This window comes from Rhinolophus sinicus, chromosome 16 (genome assembly GCF_057876585.1).
Source record: "Rhinolophus sinicus isolate RSI-liver-muscle chromosome 16, RSI-T2T, whole genome shotgun sequence".
NCBI lineage: Eukaryota > Metazoa > Chordata > Mammalia > Chiroptera > Rhinolophidae > Rhinolophus > Rhinolophus sinicus.
The window spans coordinates 19248005-19261620 of NC_142516.1; the positions used below are offsets into that span (position 1 = coordinate 19248005).

At 37.7% G+C, this 13616-nt stretch overlaps 1 protein-coding gene across 5 annotated transcripts in view; it reads right to left on the reverse strand.

The window, feature by feature from the left end:
• KIAA1958 (KIAA1958 ortholog) overlaps positions 1 to 13616 on the reverse strand; it is a 135817-nt gene that overhangs the window by 59241 nt on the left and 62960 nt on the right. For all 5 annotated transcript variants that reach the window (XM_074330837.2, XM_074330835.2, XM_074330836.2 and 2 more), the window contains one exon: positions 10400 to 11594. In XM_074330837.2, the coding sequence (XP_074186938.1) occupies positions 10400 to 11570 (1171 nt within the window). In that variant the 5' untranslated portion in view covers positions 11571 to 11594. The remainder of the gene's footprint in view (positions 1 to 10399; positions 11595 to 13616) is intronic.

Genomic DNA, 13616 nt, shown 5'->3' on the forward strand with positions numbered 1-13616 from the left:
CTCAGTAGAAAAAGAGACTAAGACACATGTCTCCTTGCTCCTGGTACAATGAATCCCTCTATTAAACCGTGGGTCATTTTAAAAATGAATCTCAGAAAAAACAGATGATTTCTTTAGGATATACTCTAGCAGCCTAAAGTTTGGATAAGTGATAGGCATGACCTGAAAATGAAAGAAGGGGAAGCAATCAGTGATTCTGGCTATTTCTACACCAAGACAAGCAGAGTTAGGGACCATGGTGCAAAGCAGCAACTCCATCTCTCTTAGTAAGTATGAGATCAAGTTTCTTCCCATTGTAACTACAAGCAAGTCATCTAGCATTTTTGATGCCTCATTTCCCATCAGTAAAATAAAGGAAACAATCTCTTTCTTCGTGTGATTCAGGCAGTGTTAATCCTAGAAATAAAAGTGTTTTATAGGTAATAGAGGACATTTTGTTTCTGTGTTTTTTATTTATTCCAGCAGAACTTAAAAAAAATTCCCCATGACAGCATCCCATCATAATCATAAGGAGGAAAGCCATAGTAATGAAATTTGTAAGAATAGTTCTCAAATTCTTTGTCCATAAACAAATACACTGGAAGACAATGTTTGTCAAGTTTTGCTTTCTTACAAAAAACCCCTCTGTATTCAGTAATAATAACAATGGTTTAATGCCCACAATTTTATTTATGCTTCACAATCTGTATTTTAAAAGTAATCACATTAAAAAATATACAGAAAAGTATACAGAATAATATTAAAGTATGCTTACCATGAACCAGAGGGCTTCATGTAAATTAATTTAATCCTTATATCAACCCTATAATATGGATACATTATTTTCTTCATTTTACAGATGAGAAAGCTAAGCCACAAAGAGGTTAAGTAATTTGCCAAAGCCACCCAGAAAATGAGTGGCAGAGCTGGGGTTTGAATCCAGGCAAGTGTGAGTCTGGATTTCCATAATTAAGCACTGAGCTTATACTGCTTCCTGTATAACACAAATTCATGTTCCTGTCATTCCAAATTTAACACGTTAATATTTTGTCATATTTTTTGCATGTTTTAAAAAGAAAATGTTACAGGTACAGTTCAAGTTTCCTGTGCACCCGTTTCAATTCCCCCTCTTCCTCAAAGGTAACCATTATCACGTATCTAGTGTGTCTCCTTCATTCCATGTTTATGTGTGTTGTGTGTATGTACGCGTATATGTACAACATACAATAGTACATAGTAATGTTTTTTTTTAAAGGTATGGTACTCTAAGTATTAATCTGCAACTTTGTTTTCAAGATTTATCTATGTTAATAAATGCAGACCTGGCTGATGCATATATTCCACTGAAAAATACATCACAATTTATCTATTTCTCTATTGGCAGACATTGAGGTTGTTAACTGATTTCTTCCCTTGTTACCACAAAATTGCAACATATACCTGTGTACATTTCTATTTTGAGGAATGAATATATATATATATATATATATATATATATATATATATATATATATATATAGAGAGAGAGAGAGAGAGAGAGAGAGAGAGAGAGAGAGAGAGAGAGAGAGAGAGAGATATCTCTCTCTATATATATATATGGAAGTTTCTCTAGGACAGAAGTCTAGAAACTGAACTCCTAGGTTGTATGATACGCACATCTTCATTAGATACTGTAAATTGCTCTCCAAAATCGTTGTACCAATTTATATTCCCCCCAACATGTTCCCATTTTCCCATACGTTCAACACTTAGGATAGTTAAAATTAATAACTTATGCCTTTATGATGGTACCTTATTGTTGTTTTACCTGGCATTTCCCTGATTGCCAGTGAGGTTGAGCTTTTTTCATGTTTATTAACTCTATGGGTTTCCTCTTATTAGAAGTGCTTCTTCATTTCCTTTGCTCATTTCCCTACTGGATTATTTGACCTTTCCCCTGCTGATCTGTGGCAGTTCTTTATATATTCTGGATATGAGTATTTTTGGTTATATACATAAAAATCACTTCATAGATTGTTGCTTATCTTTTAACTTTGTTTATGGTATCCCCTGTCCCAGCTAAGATTTTTATTTTAAGGCTGTCACCATTTTAATTTTTTTCCTTTATGGTTTGTGCTTTTTTATGTCATGTTGAAAAAACTCGTCCCAACACTACAGCCATTTTGCAATATTTCTGTCAAACCATTTTAAGTTTTATATCTCCACATTTAGATCTTTCAATGAGATTTGCTTTCATGTCTGATGTGAAGTAAGGATCTAATTTTATTTTGTTCCACATGGGTGACAGTTGGCCAATACCATTCATTGACTGGTCCATCCTCCTCCCATGGATTTGTCATGACATCTCTTTCACATATAGTTCCTGTATATGTATACGTATGTTTCTGAGCTCTTTATCCTGTTCCATGGCTCTATTTGTCTATCTTTGTATCAGACCATTCCATTTTAATTACGACAGCTTTATAATAAGGTGTGTAAGTTATACATTATATGTTACATAAGTTATAATGGGTTTTCATTATTGCCTTAGTAAAACTGTCTTTGTAAAAACCCAAATACTTTGAAAAGACATGCATTCAATTCTTTTTCTTTTTTTAACGGAACTACTGTACTTAATCACATATCCCCTTCCCATACCGCTCTCTGCCAGTGTAGAAAGCAGGGCTAAAAACTATTCATTTAACACCAAGGCTTTCTCTTTTCTAAGAATTGCATTGCAGGAAGGAAGAAGGGGAGTGCTCACCAGCCAGGGTCTGGAGACCAACCCCTCAGCTCCTTAAATGCATCATGATTACAGGCTTTCTACTATACCTAAGGTAACCCCCACCACCACTCTGACAATTGCCTTGTGACTGATTGGGGAGGAAGGGCTTAGGCCACAGAATTTACTAGTGTAACTCAGACTTGGAGGTGTCTACAAATAATTCCCCAACCACATCAGAGATTTGCTCTGGTAGCGAAAAACTCCAGCTTGGGCCTCTAACAGTGGAACTACTATTGGAATGCTGCTCCTGCAGCCTCTACAAACTGACTTATTTACCAAAACAGATTCTTCCAGGGACTTCTGATTAGAGTCTGGTGTGCACGCATTTGACTGGCAAAGCCTGAGATCATAAGACTGTGCCCTCCCTGCAATGTAAACTCAGAAAGCAAGTTTCCTGGTGTTCCAGGAAATTCTGTGGCCTTTATTAAATTCTTTTTCTGCCTAAACTAGCTAGACTGGGCTTTCATTGTTTTAAACAAAGAATCTGGAGGAATATAACCTCTGGACCTAGTGGGGACATGCAGACGCACAAAGGAGGGAATTCTCTCACACAGGAAGTATTCAGAGTTACTGGGTGGCCAGATGAAATAACAATGAGCCTTAGAATGCGGAGCCTGCATTCCTCAGATCACTGCTTCTCAAGCTTCAGTGTGCATACAAGTTACCTGGAGAGCTCGTTAAAATGCAAATTCTGATTCCGTGGGTCAGGGGTACAGCCTGAAATTCTGCACTTCTAATAAGCTCCCAGATGATACTGGTCCTTGGACCCTGTTTTAGTAGATGAATGGGTGTAACTGCATTAAATTGGAATCTACTTCAGTATTTAAGAGTATTGAGCACAACCTAATAATGGCAACAATGACAACGATAATGAAAGTAAAAATAATAATGGTAGAAACTACTGTTCATTAAATGTTTATCATACGTCAGGTACATTCTTTAGTGGGCTTTACCTGTATTTTTACATTTGGTTTTCAAACTACACCCCTCGTTTTCCACTGAATGCATTTTGTTTTGTATAAAATATAATCAAATTGTAAAAACTAGAAGAAAAAAGATAAAGAAATTAAAAAAAACAGAATTGAAAATCTAGAAATAAACCCAATTATAAACAAACGTGGTATATAAATCAGGCATTATTAACATTACTTTGAAATAAGCAAACTGAGTCTCAGAGAAAAGAAATGACTTAAAGTCACAAGGCCAGCAGGAGGGAGGGCTGGGAATCAAGCTGGGCACGTCTGATTCCAAACTCTGAGTGGCCAGGCTCTCCTATGTCAATGGCCAGCACTGCCCACCACCTCAATCCAGATGAGCACCCCGTTATGAGAAGGAGGGAAACGATGGCATAAACTGAGAATGAATTTGTACTTGGCCTCTCTTACCTTTCAGAATTTATGTCTCAGGTCTTCCTGCAGGAAAGTACAGGAAAGGGCATGGCTAAGAAAACAAATTTAGTCTTGTTCCATCTTGCAAAAAGAGGCATATATGTCTTGTGGAATAAGGAAATATATCAAATAACACATGAGTGTGTGTGTGTGTGTGTGTGTACACATATATGCACACACACACATACACACACACACACACACACACACTTTTAACTATTTGTATCCCTTACATTTGAAACCTGTTCTAGTATATTTTGTCTTTGAATGACGTATATAAATAACTCCTATCTGCCCACATAAATAAACTAAATCTAAAAAAAAAAAAACCCACCAAAAACAAACAAAAAACAAACCCCATATAAATAGTAGTGGGTATCTCTGGTTTGCTGCCCTTTTCAAGAACAGAATCCAGAGTGTCCTTGGAAGAACACTCCCACCGTACCCACACTCAGTTGTGTGGTCTATGTGACTGATCTCAATACCATTTCCAGGGTGAGGGCTTGATGCCTCAATGAATGACTCAATTTTTAAAAGCTCACTGAACTCAATTTTGAGTAGTTTTTCAAAAAGTATTCTATTAAATGCTTTAGACTAACCCCTCTTTTTCTCTAAATGCATTTTGTTTTGCATAAAATGTAATCGAATAGTAAAAATTAGAAGAAAAAAGATAAATCAATAAAGAGTTGAAAATCTAGATATAGACCCAATTATAAAAAAAATGTGGTACATAAGTCAATTCAGTGGAAAATGAGAATTATTCAACAAATGATGCTGGAACATTTGACTACCTGCAAAAATAATGAAGTGAGGTTCCACTCCCAAATATATTTTATTATAGAGTTAAATGTGAAAAAAGAAAGAAGACAGAACGGGAGGAGAGGAAAAGAAAACCAGAAAAGAACCAGAGGAAAATACAGGTAAATATTTCTCTCATTGAAGGTAGGGAAAGAACTTTCTAAGCAAAATACCAAAGGCAGAAAAGCTGATAACTAACTAGCTAGACAGACAGAAGTAGAAAGAATAGCCTTCATAAAAATTAAGGAAATCCATAGTTCAAAAAATACCACAACTCAATAGCAAAGAAAAATCTGATTAAAAATGGATCAACAGGGCAGCCAGATGTCCCAGTTGGTTAGAACACAAGTTCTGAACAACAGGGTTGCCAGTTCAATTCCCACATGGCCCAGTGAGCTGTGCCCTCCACAACTAGTAGATTGAAGACATCAAGCTGCCGCTGAGCTTCCGGAGGGGCAGCTGGATGGCTCTGTTGGTTAGAGCGCTCGCTCTCAACAGCAAGGTCGCCGGTTCAATTCCCACCATGGGATGGTGGGCTGTGCCCCCTGCAACTAAGAAGATTGAAAATGGTAACTGGATTTCGAGCTGAGCTGCAACCCCAGAACTAGACTGAAGGACAACGACTTGGAGCTGATGGGCCCTGGAGAAACACACTATTCCCCAATAAAATTTTTTTAAAAAATGGAATAAGTGAAGATAAAACCACAGTGAGATATCACCTCACACCTATCAGAATGGCTATTATCAAAAAGATGAGAAATAACAAGTGTTGGTGAGGATGTAGTGAAAAGGGAATCCTTCTGCAATGTGAATCGATACAGCCACTCTGGAAGACAGCATGAAGGTTCCTCAAAAATTTAAAAGTAGAATTACCATCTGATTCAGCAATTACACTTCTGGGTATTTATCCAAAGAAGTAAATGCTAATTCAAAAAGACAGATGTACCCCCATGTTCATTACAGCATTATTTACAATAGCCACAATATGGAAACAACGTAAGTGTCTACTGATGGATGAATGGACAAAGAAGATGTGATACACACACACACACACACACACACACACACACACACACACACATACACAAAGAGAAATATTATTCAGCCATAAAAAAATGAAATCTTGCTATTTTTGACAACATGGATAGACCTCAAGGGCAGTAAGCTAAGTGAAATAAATCAGGCAGAGAAAGACAACTACCTTATGATCTCTCTTACATGTGGAAATCTATACCAAGAAAAAACAAAACAAACTCATAGATGCAGAGAACAAAATGGTGGTTGTTAGAGGTAGGGGGTAGAGGTTGAGAAAAATGAGTAAATTATTTTTGTTTCTGTTTGACTAAATTGAATTTTAAAAAATTGGGTATTAAAACATTCTAAAGAAAAAAATGCCATCAACAAAATTAAAGGTTAATGGTAAATTAAGAAATGTATTTCTAATATACATGATTATGTATTTCCAACATATCCAATCAACTATGAGTTAATATTTCAAATATATAAAGAATATATATGAATCTATTAGAAAAAGATAAAAATGGGTATTTTCAAAAGAAAAAACATATATATTACAAATTTGATAAGCGGAAGTTGATTGCCTGCTACTACAAAACTTCTGATATAAGAGCTGATTAATAAAAGGGGTCTTTGCACAAAATCATAGGGAGTGGTGTGTATGTGTGCATATTTAAGAAATATACACATAAAAACCCAACTCATGGTATAATAGAGATTTAAAATTATGCCAAATGTCCAAATTAAAAACCTCAAAAACTAATAGAATCTAAGCTGCTGGGAGATAGTCAATAATTCTAATAATGTATGTCCTCTTTACTTGTTACTATTTGCTAAGATTTGGGTTGAACAGTATGACAGAACTGACATGAAAATTAATAATTTTATCCACACCTTGATTAACATTTTATAACATTGTGAGTTTAGTTCTGAACAGAAATAAGGATGATTTTCCAGTGGGAGAACAGAATTAAATGACATCAGTAAAACTCTAAACAAAGTGGAACAATTTCTCTTTGTTCTGGCTGATTCAATAGTCATTTGTCAAATTCTTTATTTAAAAAAAATTACTCAAAGGTATGTAATATTTCTACAATGATTTGATAAAGACTCCATTTGATAAAGACTTATACAACATCCATTTTAAATGTCCCTGATTCTGCTTTCAGCCATTTCTTTCAGAACCTCTCTTCTTTGCTTAATCCCAAGTATGCTACATTTATTAACTGTGTAAGGTCCATCTGTACATATTTACTCACATATATTTATTTGGATGTGATGGATTTTAAATTTTAAAAAAATCTATGTTTACAATGAACACTATTTACTGTAAATAAATATACAAAATAAATAAGTAAAATTTTGAGTACAACTATTTACTATAAATAAATATGCAAAAACAAATAAAACTTTTATAGCACAAAGCATAGTTTGGGCTCTGTGCAACAAAGGTAAATTGTTAAGTTATCTTTACATATCTCTCCCAATAGAAAAATGTCAATCAGATTTTTAATTGTCCCATTGATGTTTCCAATCCAAATAGCGTTTCTCTAAAGCCAACAATATCTTAGCAATATAATATCCTTCCACAGAGCAATGAATGAAAACATCAGGATCATTCCTTAGGAAACTCCAATCACCAGTTCTTCAAGACTGTTTTTCTTGAAGGTTCATCTCCAAGCTAAACCTATCCTCTCTGGGAGAATAAAGCCAAATCATAATTTATGACTGTGTATGTTATGTGCCATCCTTGGCCATGCTTGCTTTTTACAGCTATCATAAAAAGTGCAATTTCATTGAGAAAAGGAAAAAAAAAACCCTAAGAAAATGTAATCTATACAACAAAAAAATAGATTAAAATATTTTTTGCAATAGGCTGAATTTCTTCTCTGAAATAGTTATATATAGTAAGATACTCATATTTGGTTTAGTAAAGAGCCTCAATATCTCATTTACTATCCACTCGGCAGATGCAAGGACGTCTTGCCATCTCGCTTTACAGAGGTAATTTAATGGAGGTGTGTGCAGCTCAAGTTAATAGTCTTACTAAGCTGTTTTGGTGTACTGACCCACTTTGCAAAATACATTTCTGAATTCTACCCTCAAATATAATTTGAGAATGTAGAAAACTGTCAAGTTAAGTCTCCTATTTTACAAAACAAAAGGTGGGGGAGAGACAAACAAATCAGATTCACAATTATTTAAGTGAAAAGGTACTCCTTATATCCTGCATGTATCAAGAGTGAGATTTCCTAGTAGTACAAAGACTTTTGCCATCCTCATAAAGATAACATTGTACCTAATGATGTGAATATTAGCCAAAGACCTTGTTATTATTAAATGACTGAAGTAAAACTTAAAAAAAAAAAAGAAAGAAAAGAGAGGGAAGGAGGGACAACCCACAGAATGGAAGAAAATATTTATAAATCATATATCTGATAAGGGACTTGTAATCTGAATGTAAAAGGGCTCATCATACAATTTACCAATAAAAAGACAACCTAATTAGAAAATGGGCAAAGGATTCGAATTTCTCAAAAGAAGATATACAAATGGCCAGTAAGCACATGAAAAAAAAATTCAACATTAGTCATTAGGATAATGTAAATCAAAACCATAATGGGATATTACTTCACACACCCAAAGGGGCAGCTATAATTTTTTAGAAAAACAGAAAATAATAAGTATTGTTGAGCATGTGGAGGAATAGGAAACTTTTACAATACTGGTAAGACTGTACAATGGTGAAGCTGCTTTGGAAAACAGTTTGGAAGCTTCTCCAAAAGTTAAACATAGAGTTACTATAGAACCCAGCAATTCCACTTCTAAGTTATTGCCCAAGCGAAATGAAATATCCACATAAAAAGTTGTACACAAATGTTATTAACAGCATTATTCATAATAGCCCTCAAATAGAAACAACCTAAATGTCATCAACTGATGAAAGAAAAAACAATATGGTATTACCCATACAATGAAATATTACTTGGCAATAAAAAGGAAAGAACTGCTGACACACACTACAACATAGCTTAACCTTAAAAAAAGTACGCTAAGTGCAAGAAGGCCATCACAAAAGGCTACATAACATGACTCCGTTTATATGAAATGTGCAGAAATAGGCAAATCCATAGAGACGTAAAGTAGATTATTTGGTTGACGGGGGCTGGAAGGAGGGGAAGAGTGACTGCTAATGGATATGGGGTTTCTTTCTGGGGTGATTAAAATGTTTTGAAATTAGATAGTGGTGATGGTTGCACAAGTATGTGAATATACCAAAAACCACTGAATCTGTACATTTTAAAAGAGTGACTTTCATGGTATGTGAATTATGTCTCAAGAAAGCTATTATTTTAAAATGCAATAAAAATGAATAAACTGAAAAGCACAATTCTGAATCAAGATGGGACTATTTCCAATTGTATATTTTATTATAGTACCATGACTGTGTTAGAAAACTCATAAACCAAAGATTTCCTTTGGGGATCTTAAGGTTGACACTAACATTGGGAAAGCATTTTGTAAAGCCACTGAATTCTAGAAAGTTACAGGGTAAAGGCACAGGTATCTCAGGATTCTAGGAAGCTCTTCCCAAAATACATGACTTTCTTGAGAGGGAGTAAAATGTAGCCAAAATGTGCCACAAATTTCTGCTTTCTATAGCCTCTGCATGTCTGTTCATCCTCGTCTACATTTCCAACTTCTGGCCTATTAGACTTGAATCATGAACCTAAAAGTGTGACATCCAAACCTTCTTCATATAATAATAGTCCAGATTAAAGAAGTACCGAATGTTAAAATTAAAGAACATTAGAATGTTAGAATTACAGATAGGGGCCTCATATAAATTGTTTCCCTTTCCTCCTCCCAATCCATTCCAGTTAGACGCACGTATTCCAGAAATGCAAGCTATCTGGTTCTTTTAAATTTTGAGAGATCAAATACTTCTTTTAGAAAGGTTTGTTGCTTTTTAAAAAACTTGTTTTAACTGCCGCACCAACGAAAACGAACAGAAATGCCAAGCTGATTCAGACAAATAAATGGAAAAACATTAGGCCTATTGTCATTCTGTGCCTAACCCAACGTCATTTTGGTTTCAAAGAGCAACCAAATACCTCGAAACTAGGGCAGCATAAAAGTGTTTTCAAAAATAACTGTATAAAAATTCAACTTAAGATTAGATACAAACCTTAAATCTAGCAATGCAATATCAACAGCACAATCCTACAGCTATCCCTTCAGCCTTGAGATACATCAACTAGATGGATGGCCTTAATTCAGAATTTCCTTTATAGTAGCACCTGGATGTAATACATTTCACTATTTCTATCTTTCTAAGAATAATAAAGGCCTGAATTATAGCAAACTGAGCCAATGGTTTTAGAAGTGGTGACGGCGCGGAATTCTCTGATGTACTTGGATGAGGGACTCACTGTCACCTCACATGCCATACCTGGTATGCACTGTGCCATGGCCTCAGTGGTTATGGTTGGAGCAAGTGGGGGCTGCTGCTGACTGGAGCTCACTTCTGGCTCTGTGTTAACTGAGGGAGAAAGGGCTACCTCACAGGAGGAGACCTGGCTGGGCAGATGGGGCAGGAACTCTTCAGAAGCAACTTGCTCATCCTGTCCAGGCAGCTGCAGGGCAGACAAAGGGATGCTGATCTGTTTGTTAGGATGGGATGTGCTCACAGGCATCTGCATGGCCACCTGCTGGTTGGTGCCGTGGGCACCAGGGGGCCCTCTGTTTGGTGAAGCCAGAGATGCCCTAGCCGTCTTCTGGACAACTGGTCTGGACATCACAGACGGGGATGCAGACATACCATGTGGGTCTAGCTCTGTGCTGATGGCAGATGTTACATGGGGAATTAGCTTAGCAGACCCGACACAGGAGGGACCAGCATGAGTCTGAGGCTTAGGTTTTGCCATCTGAGTCAAGGAGAGGGCCGGTCCATCCACTCCTCCAGTCAGCTCCGCATTGGCCACAATGTAATAATCTTCGGGAATCTCTTGTTTGATTTTCTTGATGATGACATCATTGCTGCATTCATCAACCATCTGAGTCTGGGAGCTTGAATGAATAGAAGAGGGAACTATTCCAGGCCTTTTGCGAGCAATGCTTTGAGGCCTTTGGGTCTGAGGTTCAAAGTCACTATCCTCATCTGTAACAGAAGACTCACAAACCATGTCGAACAGGGTGTTTTCATCTTCGTATTCTTCAACAGCTTCATCCAGTTCAGAGGGCTCACTGCAATAAGAGAAGTCACAAGAGTCTCTGGTCCGATTACAGTCTAGCTTCGCTTTCACTGGTCTCCCAGAGTACCTTTCAACTGGGCTAGTCTGTGTCTCAGAGGGCACTCCAATTATACTGGGACTATCAGAGTTAAAACTTCTGTTATCCTGGAAACAGACCCTTTCTTGGGACCCAGCTCTGCAGGTAGCTGTCAGTGGCCAGTGATAGGCATGGCCAGCACTACAGCCCCACATTGCTGTGAGGTTCCCATGGGAACCTTCTGAAAGCAAGTGTTTCAGGTTAGGAATGAGGCTGCAAATAGTCCCATGGCTGTGGGCCCAGCTGACCAATTTGGACAGATTCTCAGATGACGTATGAAGGCAATCCTCCATGGTACAGGATCAGCAGTGTCTTTCCTAAAGGGAAATAATCAAAATAAGAAGCCATTATTACCCAAGATATTCCTGTATCTCAATTCAATTTCCTTGCTATGATCATCATGTAGCATAAAAAAGTAAATGCACTTCAAAACTGCATCTAGTTAATATCACTGCATATGGGCAGGGACTGGAAGAAAATACGCATACTCGTACAGCAAAAAGTAAAAATAGCTGATGCCTTATGGTTGTGAGATTTGAGAAATTTTTTATTGGTTTTCTTTATTGTTATAATAATGCCTGCATAAGAAAAAAAAGGGAAAGAAAGGAAAAAAAAGAAATGACCAATAAAAAAGAGGTGAGCTTTTTCATGGTACATTTTATGTCCAAAGTCACAAAGAGAGAAGTTCAGTCAGCCCCTTAATAATAAAATGTGTATATTGACCAAGAGGACGCACTTACAACTTCACCCTCTGCCATCAGAAACGTCATGACTAGAGGAGAGCCAAAATCTGTTCTAGGGTAGATGTCAGAGCCTAGATCTGGTCTAGGGTAGATGTCAGGGAGGGGAGACATTCTCTGCTGGGCACCAGACCACCGATGATGCAACTGGGAGTCCAAGGAGACAGTGAGGGGCTACATCTGGGAAGTGGGGAAGAAACGTCTTTAGCAGAGAAGGAAGAACAGATTGGGAAAAGAGCCACTAGGGGTGCCTGCTGGGGTCAGGGGCACAGGCAGGCTGCCGACCCCAAGAGAGGATAGGTAGGCCGGGTGCCAGCACTCAAACCAAACTTTAAGGGCAGGCTTCCCACCTTCTTGCTGTCTGAAATGCCTGCAACCTGGCTTTTCATCTCACAATTGGAGGTAAATGACGTGCCTGGTGTATTTCACCATCTGCGGTTCCTATACACCCAACGATAACCAACTACCACATAGGAGTAAATCGTTGTTTATTGGGCAGAGGTCAAAAGGAATCACTTGTGATGGGTCCCTGAGGGGATAAGAGTGAAGACAACATGATGGGCAGGAAAAGTGAAATGAGGCACGTGCAGTCCACACGTGACTACAAAGGTCAAGTAAGGCTCTGCCAAAAGGGAGATCCTGGGGAGAACTGGGCAGGGAGGAACAAAGGATTTTGATGGTTTAGTTTGCCCTGGTCATCTACAGCTTGGGTGACAAGAGGTGCCTTTCACCTATAAAGACGTGAGCTCTGCACTAAGGTGCCAAGATCTAACTGCAACACCAGGTGATCTGAGCGTCCATTCCCCACCTCCGTACCCTGCTTCCATGGCCCCCTCAGCAGAGTTAGGTAAATTTAAATCCTTTAACATGGCAATGAGGCCTGCGTGATGGGGCCATGGCCAGAGTCAACCTGTCAAGCCTCACTTCCTACTATCATGGCCTTTCCCCACATTTCTTACGGTCTCTTTAAATACAGTTTTTCACTCCCCAGTGGGCCTCTAAAAACACATGCTTTGGTTTGACCTTCAGCCCTCCTCTTTCTTCACCTGAAAACCCCCTTCAAGACTGAACTTGGGACCATCTCCTGTTGAAAACTTTCCAGACCCTCTTTCAGCCTCAGAGATTTATTTAGATTCTCTTCACCTGCACCTCCATCATCTCAAGGCACTTTGTCTTGGCTATACTGTTACCATTCACATTCTTGTCTATCTCCCAGACTTGACTGAGGATTCCCTCAGGACAGAAACTATGATACATAATCATTCATCAATGAGGACCTACTTGTGGATACAGAAATTAGTAAGACATGGTACTGCTCTTCAGATCTTATAATCGGTTGTTGCTGCTGAATCAATGAATGAAGAATGAATGAATGAATACAAAATTGGCAACACCCCAACACAAGCTGAACATATAAGCCCTCAAATAAGAAACATGAAATTTCCTCCAATCGCTTTCATTAGAATCATTCCAGGGATTAGAGGATTTTCTCCCTAGTGGTGTAACCAAAACACAGCTGTCTTGTCTATGCAGGAGAGTAACACACGAGCTACCAGATTTTATGAAGCAGCACAGTAAATGGAAAGAACAGTGACAGCA